The sequence below is a fragment of the Vombatus ursinus genome, unplaced genomic scaffold, assembly GCF_900497805.2.
Source record: "Vombatus ursinus unplaced genomic scaffold, bare-nosed wombat genome assembly UNPS02007284.1, whole genome shotgun sequence".
Lineage (NCBI taxonomy): Eukaryota > Metazoa > Chordata > Mammalia > Diprotodontia > Vombatidae > Vombatus > Vombatus ursinus.
Window position 1 is genome coordinate 300,506 of NW_020947062.1, and position 18,324 is coordinate 318,829.

Genomic DNA, 18,324 nt, shown 5'->3' on the forward strand with positions numbered 1-18,324 from the left:
CCCTCCTCCCCAGCCCGCTACTAGCCAATGATTGTAGGGTCAGATACTGGAAGGGGCTGTCTGAGTTTAGCACACCAAGGGGGAGGGAGTGACATAGGAGGCTAGGATTGGATACAGGAAGGAGGCATCTGGGATTGACGCGTAGACAAGAGTACGTGACCTAGGAAGTCAGACTCAGGAGGGGACTGGGTCAGTGCTGCACAAGGTCAGGAAGGTCACAAGAGGCATCTGGGGATGACGTTGCATATAGGGAGGGGACTAAGCAGAGGGAACTCAGTCCTCTGCCATCCCACTCCCACGTGGCACCGCCCCTTGCCTCAGGAGTTCAGGCTCGGCTACTTCCTTGCACCCAGCTTATCTCATAGCATTGCCCAATTGCCTCATGGCTTCTCCGAATCCAGCCCATCCCAGTACACACGACTCTGCCTACCACAGTCCCTGCCTCGACTTCCAAAATACCCAGATCTTACCTTACCCATGCCACAGTACCCGACTGGCAGCTGCCAACATCAGACAGTCCCTCACACTTCTTCCCTAAATATGTTATATGTAAATACTTTATATTAATTTGCATTTGTTCTACTAATGTTTACTCTGTGTGTATATACACCTGTCTCCCTGTGAGAATGCAAAAGAATGTTAGAGTAATGATTAATTCTTTGTATCATCAGCCCTACCAGAGTGCCTGACATATAGTAGGTATTTAATAAATGCTCAACTGATTGATTGATAGAACAATTTAAACAGAAATGGAGAAGTTTAGAAGAGGTAAGGGGAGGAAGATAAATTCTGTTTTCAACATGTTGAATTTGAAAAATCCATTTTGAGGTGTCCAAAAGGCAATTAGTGTTAAAGACAATCTGGGCATTTTATGCATAGCATGTTTATGTCAACAAGTGAGAGAGAGCTGAATGGACCCCTAGACAGAATCTTGAGGTACACCTACAGTTGAGGGTATATGTATGATGATCCAGAAAAAGAGATTGAGAAAGAACTACAACCCAAAGTGAAGAAAGTATATATGCAGGAGGAGAGGATGGTCAACACTATCAGATTCTAAGAAGAATGAGGACTAAGAAAAGGCCATCAAATGTGGCAATTAAGAGATCACTGGTAACTTTGAAAACAAGAGTTTTAGTTGAGTGAGGAGTTGGGGTTAATGGGGAAATTTAGATCCTAGGACACTGGAAGAATGGTGTTACCTTAGTTAGAAATAGAGGAGTTAAAAAGAATTTTGGATGACAGGTAATGTAATTATAGCTTATCTGTACCTGCCTGTCCTGTGCTATTCACTCTTCCACCAAAAAAAATAGGAGATGAGCTTACTGGCCACTATCCCAGAGCACAGTTTGCAGAGCCCACTATTGCAGTGATGAGGGCTGGAAGTGAGGGTGCAAGGACAAGGGAGCAGAGGAAATAGAGGATTTGGCCTGCCACCTACTCTAGGTGGCTAGATTGGTTTAGGTTATAAAGGCCCTGAGGGGCCCATACTTGGAGCAGCTATGGAGGCCAGTGGTGGGAAGGGGAAAGTAAGGCGTTTCAAAGAAAGTAAGGTAGTCTTTTGGAAACAAGATCACAATTTGTTAGGGGAAAAATAGGAAAGGAGGTGGACCAAGACCCATCTTCTTTTCTGATTGGTTGATCACAAACCCTTTGGAATCAAGCTATGGCCCACTTTGGGTCATTTCATAGGTGCTCTAGGGGGATGATGACCCACTTTGGAAACCTCTGCCCTGAATGACAACATAAGGCAAATGATAAAAAAAAATTAATTAGTCCACATGATCCACAGAATATACCAAGGTCAATTTACAAAGGCCTGGAAAATTTCACTTTAAATTAAGACACTTCACTTAAAAAATTATTATTAACTTGACAATCTTCAATAAACACAAGTATTTCAAGATGCAAAGAAGAGGAAAAGGATAGTTTAAGAAACAGTCGACTTTGTTATGTGCAGGTTTTCTCTAAAGAAATATATAAATTAAATTTAACAAAGGAGTAACTTTCAGCCATGCCTCCTGGTTTTGCCCTGTAAGATCAAAAAATCTAATTAATCTCCCAGGTGGTAGCTCTTCAGGTATTTGAAGGCAGCTGTCATGTCCTTCCACAGCCTCAATTCAGTCAGCCAGTCCTCATATGTCTTCAACTCAAGGACCTGAATTCTGATGGCTTTTCTCTATAAGCTCTCCATCCTTTCTAAACTATTCTTCCTAACCTGTAGCTTCCAAAGCAGAACACAATGCTCCTGACCTGGCCTGACTGAGACAGGCATCTCCTCGGGCACTCAGTGGTTAGGGAGAGCTGAGGCATTATTATTTTCTCAGACTATAGTGTCAAGCATAAGACATAGTTATTAGTACACTAATATCTATAATTACTCATATAATTTTAAATAAGCAAATATACATATGTTTGGAGTATACACCAAAAAGCATTTTTTTTTTACTGAAAGGGATACATGCTTGAAATTAGAGACACTGAGGTAAGTAACATCACTGAAACAATGTGTAATAAGAAAAGGAGGTGGACAGGCATGTCCTATGAGCAAAGGCTAACAAATGGAGTGTTCAGATGCTGTATGGGGAGCTAAAATGTGAAAAGATCTACAGGAAGGTGTCTAATACATCAGGCATATTTTCTGTATAGAATCTATGAAAGACTAGAGTTATAAATCATACTGGATAAAAATACATGGATAGGAGCAATCTACACTGATAGAGAGAATGTCAACAATGGTGAAATCACAGATTACACAGTATTTTCCTCATAAAAGTCCTTTGGTAAAACAAAAATAAGAATCTAAGTGTAACAGGTCCCTCCTCCCATCCTGTGCTCCATACATGATCAATCACTATTCCTGGAAACCATATGAAAGTTTGCAGTGAGTCTACTTCCAGCCATGTATGATGAAGAGTGCCCTAAATGACTATTGGACACAACTCAGTGGTTGTACAAAAGGGATGATTCACCACTCTGATTCACTCTTCCTTACTGGATTCAAAGTGTGAAGACTCTTCTGAGTTTTCTCCAAAAAAGTCTGAGGAACAGACAGTGGCTATTCTATCCCCCACCTCATCCCAGTGGCCACGACCACATATTCTACTTCAGCAAGCCTGTGCCTGGGATGGAGCCACTTCTCTTCTGTGTTTCCTTTCCCTAAGTAAATGACCTTGTGAGGTTAGAAAGGTCTGGAACTCTGTGTTAGCAGCAGCTGCCGCCACCTTGTTCCCTGGCACAGGGAACTGACATGGCAAAGGCAGAGGTAGTAACAGAGATCAAGGGAAACACCTGCATCAGAGAGAATGGCACTGAAGAGAAAAGCCTGACCCTGTTTGGCTGCTTCACATACAGGCTTGTCACCAGCAAACTATGTTATGTCCTAAGAAGGTCAATCCTATTTCAATCATTTTGTTGATGTGTCCTGATTCTTTTTACAGCTATCGTTGCTTTCTGCATAGAAATAAATGACCTGTGCTAAACCCAATTCATAGTATGTATCTTTTACTTTCTCCATTTTGGAGACCTGGGCATGAACAGCTCAAACTACGATTAGCCTGTTCCTGGGGTAAGAGTTTGTCATAGAGAAAAGAAACAGGAAAATGAGAGCATAAGCCCCCAAACTAAAAGTCAGTCTTCCTCATTCATGAATCTGGTACGAACCAAAATAGATGGGTACAAAACAGTGAGTGGTGCAGGTTGCTTTCTAGCCAAGCAAATTATTCCACAGATCAAGTCAGTGGCAGGGATCTGGGATGAGGTATTTGAGATACTAATTGGACATTAGATGGACCTAATCAAGGACCCTGTTGGAAGCAAAAGTATCCTGAAAAGAGAACTGGACTTAAAGTCAGATGAGCTCAGTTCTGATCCTTTCTCAACTTGTGAGCTCTGTGACCTCAAATAAATCAGTTCTCTCTGGGCTTCACTTTCCTCATCTTGAAAATGAGAGTGTTTTAACCAGCTAACATTTTAAATTCCTTCCAATTTAAAAGTCTATAGTCCAATGGTTTTTAATTCTTAAGAATTTCTTCCTTAAATCCAGCCTAAATTTGCCATTTTTCAACTTCCAGCCATTGTTCCTGGTTTTGCCTTCTGGGGCCAAACAGGAAAAGTCTAATCCAGGCCTGCACAACGTATGGCCCACAGGCAGTATGTTGTGCAAGCCTGCTTTAGATCCTCTACATTTTTCACAGGGCGCCCAAAATCCTTTTGTGAGAGCATGCAGGCCGAATGTTGTGCAGGCCTGGTCGAATCCCTCTTCAATATGGCAGCTCTTCAAATACCTGAAGGCATCTGTCATATCTCTCCACCCCCACCCCCCAATCCATTCTTCAACTTCTGACATTCTTTGGTTCTATGATTTCAAGGTTCCTGGCATTCTATGATTGTCTGAATAGGAGTAAATACTAGTGGTAAGAATTAAGAATGAGATGATCCTAACTGGGAAGCCTAGCCAATGGCCTGGGATGAGGGAGTGAGAGTGGTCAATGCAGAAGCACAGATATTAGAAGTTAAAATACAGTCAATATGAAGTTTATTATCACTGCAAATAACAGCATGGAAAAAGTCATAATATCAATGCACATGCTTTAGAATAGTTTATTAATCAAATCTTTGGAACAGTGGCCAAAAAAAAATAATAAAAATCTTGCATCTTAACATACTGTTGGTGTTTGGTTGGTCTCGGAAAAAATTTTCTAATCTGAGCCTGTAGCCAGCTTGCTTGAAGTGACCGTGTGCTTCCACAGTAAGGAAAATAGGAAGGATATATGGAAATTATAAGAAGGCAGATTCTGTTATAACATAAAAAAGAACTTTGTAACAATTTAAGATTATCTGGCAATGAAAGAAGCTGACTTAGAAAACAATGAATTCCTTGTTCCAGAAGAACTTAGAAGAGTAGAATCATAGATTTAGAATTAGAAAGAATCTTAGATGCCAATAAAGTCAATTACCTAATTTTACAAATGAGGAAACTGAGACACAAAGAGGTAAAGCGACTTGCCCAGGGACTCACAGCTATTAAGTGTCTGAGATGGTATTTGAATTCAGGTCTTCTTAGCTCCAAGTCCCCTGCCTTATCTGGATAACTCTTTGTCAGAGGTACTAAAGAAGAGACAGAGTGTTTGATTGGAGGATCTCCATGCTCCCTTTCTATTATGAAATTTATAATTGACTGTCACAGTATCACAGAATTTCAGTTGAAAGGGACTTCAGAGATCATCTCACTGTATCTGAGTAGGAACTCACATTACAATATCCTCAACCTGAAGTGATTATACAACCTTGAAGACCTCTAGTGATGAAGAACGTACTACCTTCTGAAATGGTTTGTTTCACTTTGAGATGACAAATAATTAAAGAGCTTTTCCTCACTTTGAGCCAAAATCTGCCTCTGCAATTTCCATCCACTGTTTCTGATTCTGCCCTCTGAAGCCAAACAAAATCTAACTCCTTTCCCTCGAAACAGACATTAAAGTACTAGAAGACAACTGAGACTTCTCTTCTCCAAGATAAACATTCCTAGTTCCTTAAGGCCAGCTAGGTGGTGAAATAAATAGAGTACCAGGCCTAGAGTCAGGAAGACTCATCTTCCTTGAGTTCAAATCTGGCCTCAGACACTTACCAGCTGTGTGACCCTGGGCAAGTCGCTTAACCCTGTTTGCCTTTCATCTACAAAATGAGCTGGAGAAGGAAATGGCAAACTACTCTGGTACCTTTACCAAGAAAACCACAGGGGTCATGAAGACTTGGACACAACTGAAAAACAACTGAACAACAAAGATTAGATATCTCTAAAGTCTCCTCCTTCCATTTTTTTCCAAGGGAGATTTTGATTCCTGCCAATAGGGGAAGCAGGAGATTATAGCCAGAGCCTGGCCACTCTACTTTCTTCAGAGAAAAAAGGAGTAATAGGCTAGAATTATATTTGTCTTCTCCCTTAAATATTGTTACTTTAAAGAAAATAATTTTCATATTCAATCTGTTTTCCTGATCACTATCTCTCAATAGGAAAAATGTTCCCCAGGCTACATATCCAAGGTTTGACTCCCTTCCCACTAAATGCCAAAGTTCCAAAATAAGCACACATAGCAAACAATGAATAAACCCATTTATCTAAGCCAATAGCAGAAGAGAAGGTACACATATGAGAATATATCAAATAATACAGAGTGAATGAGTAAGGGAGCATTGGGAGCAAGACAACTCAGTTCAACCAAGAAAGAGAGTTTCAGATCTCACCCAAGGAGAAATTGCCTGAAATCTTTAGTGTATAGTAAACTAGGGATAGGGATGTGATAGAGATGCTTTCTCCTCTACTTGTCAGCTTCTTTCTCAGGGTCTCTTCCTTCTGGGACCTGATGAGAATAGGAACTACGCATCTTGTCTTCTGAAGCTAGAACCCAAAAGACCAGATCTCTCCTCTCTCAAGCTTTTGCCAAATTCTCCCTTCACACAGGCATGGAGTATTGAATAATTATTCTCCACCAATGAAGATAATCCTGTACAAATGGGCTTTGAGGCATGCATCACACTTTGATGGACTTTTTGGACTCAGAATGCAGGGGTAAAAATAGTACTCACACCAATGCAGATGGATTCTCATGGGTGTCTTCTTATCCTGGGAAATTCTTGTCCATAAATCTTCTATAGAGGAGCTATATCCAAGAGGCCTTTCTGTATGGCTTTTAATATTGAGTGGATTCTAGTGCCTCTGAGATTATTAAGCTTTATTCTCACTACATGACCAACCCGCCTCCTTTTCAGTTGATAGATGTCCACATTAGTGCCTCTAATATGTCTCTCCCATAACCCACTCCAGCCTTAACCTCTCTCCCTAAAGGGGTAAAAAGTTATTCCCCCTTTGGGATTGGGTTCTTACTCAATTGCTTACTCCTGTCTGAACTGACTCCATGAGCTGGTGACATCAGCTTTTTAAGGGGTCACATGGGCATGGCCAATCTTTGCCCATCCAATAGTGCTGTCCCTTCCATTCAAGCAAGGAACTGTTTTAAATTTCATTAAGGAGTGACAAGATATAGACTCTTCCCATAGTTAAACACTTCATTATTTGCCTCTTACTTTAATTAGGACTAGGTAGAAACTAAATCATATATGTATATACATATATATGTATATTTAATTCATATCTATGGGTGAATATGTGTGCATGGAGATAGATAGATAGATAGATAGAAAGATTGATAGATATAGATGTTTTTGCACTTCTTAGGCTAGGATAGTGATCAGAAACCAACTCTCCCATACATATACATGTATGCATATCAATTTCTGATCAATACTCCAACCCAGGAAGCCCAGAATATTTATGAGTGTATACACACACACACACGATTGCACACACACACGCACATACACACACATGCACATGCACACATGCATGCAAGCACACATACTCACATATATATAAGGTATACATAAATAAACACACATACTTTAAGATTTACAAAATACTTTCCTCACAAAAACCCTGGGAGCTAGGAACTGCAAGTGTCATTATCCCCACTTTACAAATGAAGAAATAAAATAAGAGTCGCATAACTATAAGTGTCAGGGCCAGGATTCAAACCCTGGTCTCTCCTGATTTAAAGTCTACTGCTCTTTGATGACAAGATTTGAGAGGCATCTACATAGAAGTTGAAACCATGGGTGTCTGGAATCATCTGCATCTGGAGAAGGAGATACCAGAATCTTGTTTTTCAGAAGGAAATCATCATGACGGAGCAAACCTAATATAAATGAACTTGAATACCCTGAATCTCAGGGACATGAGACATATGGCTCTTAGAAAAAAGTGTAATGTATTTCACATATCTGGGGATTTTGTAAAAATCAATAATTCCTCCTATATCTTTTATTCAATACAGTTTTGGTGAGGGATTAAATTATAGCACTGACTATATCCTGGCAAGAAAGTACCCTATGTTCATCTCAAAGCACCTCTTCTTCCAAGAAAACGTCAATTAATCCTGCTAGTCCACTCTTAAACTCTGATTCAGAGCAAGCAGAGGAGGAGCTATGAAGAAACTGCTGACTGACTGTATTCCAGGAACCACTGATCTATGTCAAAATCTGCCTTCAGGACTTAAGAAAAGGTCTAGAACCATAAAACTGACCAAAATGAATGATAGAGTGGGGACTTTCCAAATGTCACCAAATCAAATGGTAATGGAATCGTTGAATCCTCTTCCTTCCGTCCAATACACATGAACTTAATTCTTCAAAGTTCCAAATTGCTTCTTTCGCCGCTTCATTTTTCTACATGACTACTGATGACATCATTACAGCTGAGGTTGTGAAACAAAATGTAAAAGTCCTTTCAAGTCTTCTCCAGAACACAGAAAAACACCTCCCCAGTCAGTTCTCCTAAAACTAAAAACTCAGCCAAAGGAGTACTTTGAGTCCATTCTTTGCCTCAGACAAGTAAGTAACTGACAAACTTTGTTAAGTTTGAGTTTTTAACTGCCTTAAATTATGGGGCTAGAGCTAAATTCTCTGGAAATATTTTGTTTCTCTTCTTAAACGTTCAAATATTCTTTGACTTTCTGCTCACTTGGGGATCCAGATTTTTTCTGATATTAATTTAGTTCAATTTAACAAGTACTTCTTGGGCATTTCTGCCACTTTGGGGTGTAGGAGGATTTGATTATAAGGGGGAAAGAAGAAAGATGTTATTTCAGAGTTTTTTCTTTTAAAAAATGGTTGGGTATTTTTAGGCTAAAGTAAACAAACACAGAATTTTATAACTAGAAGGTATTAGCTAGTCTAACTCTTTCATTTTACAAATAAGAAAACTATGATCTAGCAAAGGAGAATGACTCAATCAGAGTTACATAAACAGTGAGTTTGTGATAGAGAGGGGTCTAGAATCCAGATGGTTCCTGGTCCATAGCTTTTTCTACTCCACTGGTTCAAAACAGCCATGTTCTGTAAATTAGGAAACATGAAAGCATCCCACAAGAGTATTTAATATTTCAAAATCTGTATGGCAAATTGAAGCCTTTTGACTTCTAAAATATTAAGCAGGTTAATTTGTAATAGTTATATGCAAAATATAGTCACTATCTTTATTTTTCATAATTATTGATAGCTCAAGTTTATATGCCCTTTTGTAACCATAAACCAGTGATTTTGAGAATTAAAACACGTTGTGCCTTATTTTGTTTGTATTTCAAGTGTTATTTTGAAGAAAGACAATTTATTGGTTAAAACAACTATCTCTCTAAATAGCCCACATCAATGTGAAAAAATGTCATTCACTAAGTGACAAATTGAATTCAGTTTGATTCAAATCTATAAACATTTAAGTTTATATGGGCAAGGTACTGTTCTAGGTGCTATGAAATACAAAGCAAAAAAATGAAACCCTGTCCTAAAGGAATTTACATTCTAATGGGGAACAGGAGGGGAAAAAAAATAGGGTGGAGGGGAGGTGCAATGTATACACAAGTGAATATAGAATATGTACAAAGTAATTGCAAGAGGAATTGAGGACTAGGAACTGGTGGGATCAGGAAGGGCTCTTAAAAATCATAGAAGTCATAGCATATTAGATCTGGGAAAGAACTTAAAATGTTTGTGTGGTTGTGTTCGAGGAGCCCTGGGATTACATACTTAGGAATTTTGCCCTTCTACTTCCCCCTTTCTCTTTGGGGAAAAAAATCCATTTAAGAAATATACATGGTCAAACAAAATGAATCCTCACAACTGCCACATTCAAAAAATGAGACCTTTTTTGGACATGGCAATTGTGGAAATTCATTTTGCTTGACTATGTACATTGCGTCTATCACTTCTGTCTCCTCACAGAGGTGGGTAGTATAGTCATTATCAGTCTTATGCAATAACAATTGGTCTTTGCTCTGATCAAAGTTCTTAAGTCTTTCAAAGTTATCTGTCCATACAATGTTATGTTATGGTATAAATTGTTCTGGTTTGGCTAATTTCATTCTATATCAGTACATACAAGTCTCCCCAGGCTTTTTTTTTCCTGAAACTAGTCCTTTTGTGACCTCCTACAACACTAGAGTATTCAATTACATTCTTATACCATAATTTCTTCTACCATTCCCTAATAGATAGGCACCCCCATATTTTCCAGTTCTTTGCCATCATAAAAAAAGAGTTGCTATTATAGTTACTTGTTCCCATTTCTTTGATTTATTTAGGTTATAAACCTAGTGGTGGTATCACTGAGTAGAAGAATATGCACAATTTAATGACTTTCAGGGCCTAGTTCCAATTTGCTTTCTAGAATGGCTGGACCATTTTGTGGCTCCACCATTTTTGTACCTGTTTTCTGGTAACCTATCAATCTGATAGGTATAAAGTGGAACCTCAGAGTTGCATTAATTTATATTGCTCTTATCATTAGTGATTTGGAATGTTTTTTTTTCATATGGCAATTTTGATAGCTTGGATTTCCTCCTTTGAAAACTACCTGTTCATATCCTTCTTTTGACCATTTATTAAATGAGGGATCACTTTCAATTTTACAAATTTGAATCAATTCTTTATATATCTTGAAAATGAGATCTTTATCGGAAAATTTATAGCACAGATTTTTCCCCCAGTTCAAGGCTTCCGTTCTAATTTTTAGCTGCCTTGGCTTTGTTTGAATTTTTTTTTTAATTTTATGTAATCAAAGTTGTCCATTTTATCTTCTGTGATCCTCTCTATCCTTTTTTTAGTTATGAACTGTTTCCCTATCCATAGGTCCAAAAGGTAATTTTTTCTTGCTCACATAATTTATGACATGACCCTTTATGTAGAAGTCATATATCCATTTGGAACTTGTCTTGGTATAGAATTTGAGATGTTGAGTGTTGATCTATATCTAATTTCTGCCAGACTTCTTTCCAGTTTTTCCAGCAGGTTTGTCAAATTTTTTTCTTATTCCATTAGCTAGAGTGTTTGGGTTTATCAAACACTATGCTACTGTGTTAATTTACTTCTATATTCTGTGTACCTGATCTGTTTCATTGATCAACCTCTCTGTTTCTTAACTAATAACAAATCATTTTGATGATTAGTGCTTTGTTGCATAATATGATAACTAGTGCTACTCAGCCTGCTTCCTTCTCACTTTTATTTTTCATTATTTCCCTTGAGATTCTTGACCTTTTTGTTCCTCCATATGAACTTTGTTATTATTTTTTCTAGTTCTCTGAAGTACTCCTTTAGCAGTTTGATTGGTATGGTATTTAAGAAGTAAATTACTTTAGTTAGTATTGTCATTGGCTTTGCCAATAATTGATATTAATAATTAATATTGCTCCAATTATTTAGTTCTACAAAGATTTTTATAGTTGTATTCATAAAGTTCCTATGTGTGTCTTGGTAGGCAAAATCTCAGGTCTTTTGTACAATCTGTAGTTATTTTAGCTGGAATTTCTCTATTTCTTCTTGCTGTGCTTTGTTGATATTATATAGAAATACTGATGATTTATGTTAATTTATTTTATATTGTGTAGCTTTCTTGCCTACTGTTTATCACATCTGCAAAAAGCAGCAGTTCTTTTCCTTCTTTGCCCATACTTACTACTTCAATGTCTTTTTTCTTGTCTTATTGCAATTGTTAGCACTTCTAGCACTACATCAAATAGTAGTGGTGATAATAGACATCCCCTGATCTTAATGTAAAGTCCTCTGGTTTATCCCCATTACATATGATAGTGGCTCTGGGTTTTAGATAGATACTATTTATTATCTTAAGGAAAAAGCCCATTTATTTTTATGTTTTCTAGTGTTTTTAACTAAAATACATGCGTCTTATTAAAAAAATTCTGAATCAATTGATATAACCATTTGTTTTTCTCATTATTAATATAGTCTAATTATGGTGATAGTTTTCCTAATTTTGAATCAACCCTGAATTTCTGGCATAAATCCACCTTGATCACAGCACATCATTTTTTGACAGGTTACTGTAGTCTCTTAGCTAATATTTTAATTCTTGTGTCAATGTTCACCAAGATTAGTATTCTATAGTTTTCTTTGTTTTGATTCTTATTGGATATTAGGTGCCATGACCAAAAACGTATCACAGAGGAAATTTGGAAAGACTGTATTTTTAGCAATTCAGGCAATATTAGAATTAATTGTTCTTTGAATGTCTGATAGAATTTAGGTGTAAATCCATCTAGTCCTGAGGTTTTTTTTCTTTGGGAGTTTATGGTTTGATTAATTTCTTTACCTGAATTTTGGGTTTTTTAATTCTTAATTTCTTGTTTTCTTAATCTGGGTAATTTATTTTTTTTCTGAACACTCATCCATTTCATATAAGTTCAGTTTTATTGGCACATAATTGGACAAAATGGTTTATAATAATTTCTTTTATTTCTGCTTTATTTGTTGTAAATTCTCCTTTTTCATTTTTTATTTTGGCCATTTAATTTCCCTCTTTCCTTTTAAAAATCAAATAAGCTGTTATATCTTTAAAAAAAACACGATTGGGTCATTTGTTTCCAATTTAGTTAATCATCTTTAATTTTTGGAATTTCTATTACAGTGTCGATTGGGTTTCTTTTTATTTTGTTTGGGTTTTTTAGTTGTAGGCCCATTTCACTGATCTGTTCCTTTCCTCCTTTGTTGATATAAATGTTTAGAGATCTAATTTTTCCCCTAAAGGAATGTTTTGCTGAATCCTAAAAATGTTGGTATCTTGTTCCATTGTTGTCTATGTTTAATGCAATTAGTTATTGTTTCTATGATTTATTCTTTGACCCACTGCTTCTTCAGGATTAAATTACTTACTCTCCAGTATAATTCTTTCTTCGAAAGTCTTTTATGGAATATAATTTTTATTGCATTATGATCAGCAAAAGTTGTGTCTCTTCCTTGGAATCATAGAACCTTAGAATGTTAGAGATGGAGCAGACCTTAATGCTCATCTCGTCCATTTTCCTAATTTCACAGGTAGGAAAACTAAAGCCCAGAAAGGAAAGCAACTCATAATATGTTAATAGTAGCACTAGGGATGAAACCCAAAACTCTTTTCATTAGTTGCCCTTCCTTTCTCCCCAAGCCCTCACCCCCACCCCACATCTCTAGGAGCATATTTGTTCTGCCACCTAGCATTTATGTTTTCAGATTCATCTCTCCATGCTGAATAAAGATTTTGACTCTGCTGAAAAATATTTTCGACATCACAGGAAGATATTTTTGAGGCAGCTGGGATTTCTCAAGAACTCTAAAATCTTACAAGACAGGGAATCTTTCTTTTGAGTGTTGGGCTATTGCCAACTATCTTACGTGGGCATTAGCACATTGTTCTCTTTAAACTCCCCCACACACAATGTTTCAGGTGATAAAGAGAGAAGGAGGAGAAGGACTGAGGACAGGGTCAAGGAAATACAGGTCCATTCACTTGAAGGAGAGGAACTGAAACAATTCTGCCCATACCTGAGCTAGAGGGGGAGTTTTTAGGTGAGGTCACTGCTACAGAACAAAATTAGCATATAGACATCAAAATAGCTTGTCTTTGGTATTACTCATTATTCACTGTTCATGGTGTAGGAGTGAAAAGTTTGGTGAGACTCAAACAAACAGTGAATTAATAGTTCAGCTATAGTGGTCTGGTGCTTTTTGAAGTTGCATGTAGCCATTGGCTACCTACCCACTAGGAGAAGCAGCCAATAGCCCATTTGGCACATCTATATTCCCTGGGGTCTGTGTATGGGGCCACACATGACTTCACTATATAACTTATATGAGTCTATATCTTGACTCTGGAGTCAAACAAAGGATCTGAGTGATGACGTCCCTGCCTGTCTGGACCTTATTGGTTGGATCCAATTCCCCCATCCTGAAGGAAGGGATGCCTAATAGTGGTAACCAGGGTACAGGGTATGTGTAGTTATTTTTTTTTAAATAACACATTTTCATCATATTTTCAGTGCCTTCTAATACCCTAACAATTGGACAAGGTCATTTCACAGCACAATAAAATTATAAGGGATTGTTATAATCATTAGGATGGGAAACAAATGATTTTCTTTGCTAGGGTGGGGTGAGGTGGGAGAGTAAGAATAGATGCTTTTCCTTTTGTTTACTCTCCTTGTTTGTTGAGGCACCAGAGATTTATACTTTCCTATTTGTAGTTCCTTTTAGATTGAAGTCAATGGCAACCCAGACACCGCCAGAATTTTCCATCTCAAAACAAATTAACTCTTTCCAGAATACAAGCTACTGCATGGATACAAAAGAGCTCTGGGATGTGTTGTACAGTGTGCTACCAACATCGATCATTGTCATCTTTTTTTTTGGTTTACTAGGAAATATATTTGCCCTGTCCATCTTCCTCTTGCTCAGGAGACGCCTAACTGTGGCAGAAATTTACTTGACTAACCTGTCAGCATCTGACTTGGTGTTTGTCACGGGTTTGCCCTTTTGGGCAGAAAGTGTCCAAGAGCAGTTCTTTTGGCCATTTGGCCATGCCTTTTGCTACATCATCAATGGAATCATCAAGGCCAACATGTTCATAAGCATCTTCTTGGTGGTGGCCATCAGCAGGGACCGGTATATTGCTTTGGTTCACACTATGTCCAGCCAGGTACAACGCAGCCACCGACAAGCCCAGATCATCTGTGTTTTCATCTGGTTCTTGGGTGGTCTTCTAAGCATCCCCACTTTTATGTTCCGATCAATGAAAAGTGTCCCAGATCTGAACGTCTCTGCCTGTATACTTCAATTCCCCCATACAGTATGGTATTCTATCAGGATTATTGAGCTGAGTGTGGTGGGCTTCATCATCCCCCTAATTGCCATCATCTTCTTCAACTCTCAGATAATAACCTCCTTGAGAAGTCGAACTAAGACCAATATAAAGAGATCAGGAAAGACAAGGGACACTAAAGCCACCACTCTGATCCTTACCCTAGTGACTGTTTTCATAATATGCTGGACTCCATACCATTGCTTTGCTATCCTGGAATACCTATTCTGGGTGAAAGCTGTCCAGGGCTGCTTCTGGGAAGAATTAATTGACTTGGGCTTGATATATGCCAATTTCTTTGCTTTCCTCAACAGTTGCCTGAATCCTGTGATTTATGTCTTTGTGGGGAAACTTTTTAGGGTCAGGGTTTATGAAGTTTATAAGCAATGCACTGCCAAATGTTCTGTCAATGTATCCTTAGGATAGAAAAAAAATCCTCTGCTTTTATTTGAGCCATTAAAACATTAGAAGGATTGTTGTTAGATTCTCATTGTTGCATTTTATTTTCTCCACATTGGAAAGAGGGCTCCCACTGCATAAGGGAACATTTCCCATTTCAAACCTATCAGGGATTCTCTAGTAATGCTGTTCTCACTTATACTCCACATATCCACCTCCTCCACCTGCAGGCATTCTGTCTTCCATTGTAGAGGCCATGAGGAGCTCAGAAACATGCCATCCAGATATGCAATAGACCACGTTTCCTCATCACAGCTATCCCCATTATTGACAAAACTATGTAAGAAGGAGGCACAAGGACCCACAAAATAAGAGCTCCCTGACCCATAACCTCCTTCCACCACACACACACACACACACATACACACAGCTCTCACACTCAGCAAGTCTCTGTACAGCTGCTAGGCTACACGCTTAAATCTTAATTCAAACTGCATCTCTTTCTCTTATTTACCCAACCCATCTACTCTGCTCACTCCCAATCTCTCTCTTTCCTATACATAGAACCCTCCCCTACTTCACACCTGTTAAAGTTCTCAAGCTCCTACAGTCCCCCCACCCCTTCACATGCTCCTGTTTTCTCTTCTTCACACTCACACAACTGTGTTCCATGCTAACTAAGCCACCAACTTCAAATTATTTCTGAATACAAATTCTTTCTCTATCTACATACCCAGTGGCTAATTTTTATAATACCCATAACACCAGTAATAAGAGTACATCCCAACACTTCTCAACTAATGCTAGGAATTCTCAGCAGCCATCTGTCCCTGCAACCTTAGATACCCTGTCACAGCCCTTTTTGCTGACAACCTCAGATTCTAGCAAACCTTAGTATTTTAGAGGACTCAACTTGGTAACAGAAAACCTGGGTTTGCATGTGGACTTGGCACTTTCCTTGCTGGGTTGTGTAACTATAGACAAGTCATTTTGCCACTAACACATACAACCACAACCCACACCCCACTCTAAATCTCAGTCACCATAATAGCAAAATGGGAATAAAAGTGTTTTTTTGTCACAAGACACTTTGTAATCCACAAAGTAGCATGTCAATGTGAGTTACAATTATCATCATTATAAGGCAGCATAATCCAGAAGAGCAAACCAAGTTCTGGCTACTACAATTATGAGCTATAGGATTTGGGGGCAACTCATCTCTGAATTTCAGTTTTATCATCATTGAAATGGGGATGATTGCATCTATTTCATAGGATTGTCATGAAGATCAACTAGGATAATGTATGGTGAGTACTTTACAAACCATAAGGCACTATATTGATGAGAAATGTAGTAAATAGTGACCTGGCTTTAGGGCCAGGGAAAGCTGAGTTCAAATTTAACCTCTGACACAATAAAGCTGTGTGACCCTAGACAAGTCACTTAACTTCTCAAGGATATCAGCAGCTAAAACTATGAGTTGTAGAGAATAAGCTGACCTGCATTGGTAAAAGGAGTTTCCCTATCCTGGAGTTCTCTATACTAATGAAATCAACAGATTCAAAGATCTTTCCCTAATACCCCTTAAAACAAAACCCACCTATTTGCTGTTGAAAGTGGCTGGAAGAAAGGGAGGCAGATGATGTCCTCTCTTTCTTCCCACTTCACTTAGGCAGGAGTCTCACATATCAGTCCTTTAGTTCACAGGCCCTCAAGAATAAGGAAATAGGTGTCAGACATAGGGCCTTTACTAGACATAGAGCTTTGGGCTTGGGTTCAGTAGACCTTCCTTCTCTTCCCCAAAGAACATTCATCACCTGGCTTGCCCCTTGATATGCAGTTAAGGTATTCAGTCTCTCATCCTTATTAGGGTTGTTGTTGTTCAGTTGTTTTAGTTGTATCCAATTCTTTGTGACCCCATTTGGGGTTTTCTTGGTAAAGATACCAGAGTAGTTTGTCATTTCCTTTTCCAGCACATTTACAGATAAGGAAACTGAGGAAAACAGGGGCAAGAGACTGCCCAGGACATTATGAAATGCAAAATGGGGATAATTTTGATTACATTAAATTGAAAAGGTTTTGCGTAAACAAAACCAATGCAACCAAGATTAAGAGGGAGGCAGAAAAATGGGAAAGAATCTACAACCAGTGTCTCTGCTAAAGGCCTCGTTTCTAAAATATATAGAGAACTAAGTCAAATTTAAAAGAATACTAGTCATTCCCCAATTGATAAATGGTCAAAGGATATGAACAGGTAGTTTTCAGACAAAGAAATTAAATCTATCTATAGTCATATGAAAAAATGCTCTAAATTTCTATTGATTAGAGAAATGCAAATCAAAACAATTCTGAGGTACCACATCACACCTATCAGACTGGCTCACAAGCCAAAACAGGAAAATGATAAATGTTGGAGAAAAAGTGAGAAAATCGGAACACTGATGCATTGCTGTTGGAGTTGTCAACTGATCCAACCATTCTGGAAAGCAAGTTGGAATTATGCCCACAGGGCTATAAAAATGTGCATATCCTTTGTGACCCAGTAATACCAGTTCTAGGCTGTATCGCAAAGAGATCATAAAAATGGGAAAAAGACCCACATGCACAAAATATTTATGGCAGCTTTTTCTGTGGTGACAAAGAATTATAAATTGAGGGGATGCCCTTCAATTGGGGAATGGCTGAACAAGTTGTGGTATATGAATGTAATAGAATACTATTGTGTTATAAGAAATGATGAGCAAGCAGATTTCAGAAAAACCCAGAAAGGCTTGTATGGATTGATGCTGAGTGAAGTGAGCAGAACCAGGAGAATGTAGCACACAGTAACAGCCATGTTGTGCAATGACTAACTTTGATAGACTTAGCTCTTCTCAGCAATGCAAGGATCTCCAAAAGTCTCACGATGGAAAATGCTATCCATATCCAGAGGAAGAACTGTGGAGTCTGAATGCAGATCAAGCATACTATTTGCTCTTTTTTCTTCTGTTTTGTTTTGTTTCTTCTTTCTTATAGTTCCTCCTGTTGGTTTTAATTCTTCTTTACAACCTAATGTGACAATACCTTTAATAGGAATGTATATGTAGAGCCTACATCAGATTACACTCTGTCTTGGAGAAAGAGATGGGGAGAGGGGGGGAGAAAATTTAAAACTCAAAAGCATATGGAAGTGAATGTTGAAAACT

The 18,324-nt window shown here is 38.1% G+C and overlaps 1 protein-coding gene across 1 annotated transcript; it reads left to right on the plus strand.

Annotated features, from left to right (window-relative positions):
* Positions 1-8,211: 8,211 nt before the first annotated feature.
* Positions 8,212-17,025, plus strand: BDKRB1 (bradykinin receptor B1). The gene is made up of 2 exons (XM_027849047.1): positions 8,212-8,448; positions 14,127-17,025. The coding sequence occupies exon 2, from the start codon at positions 14,147-14,149 to the stop codon at positions 15,164-15,166; it is 1,020 nt and encodes a 339-aa protein (XP_027704848.1). The 5' UTR covers positions 8,212-8,448; positions 14,127-14,146; the 3' UTR covers positions 15,167-17,025.
* Positions 17,026-18,324: the final 1,299 nt, after the last annotated feature.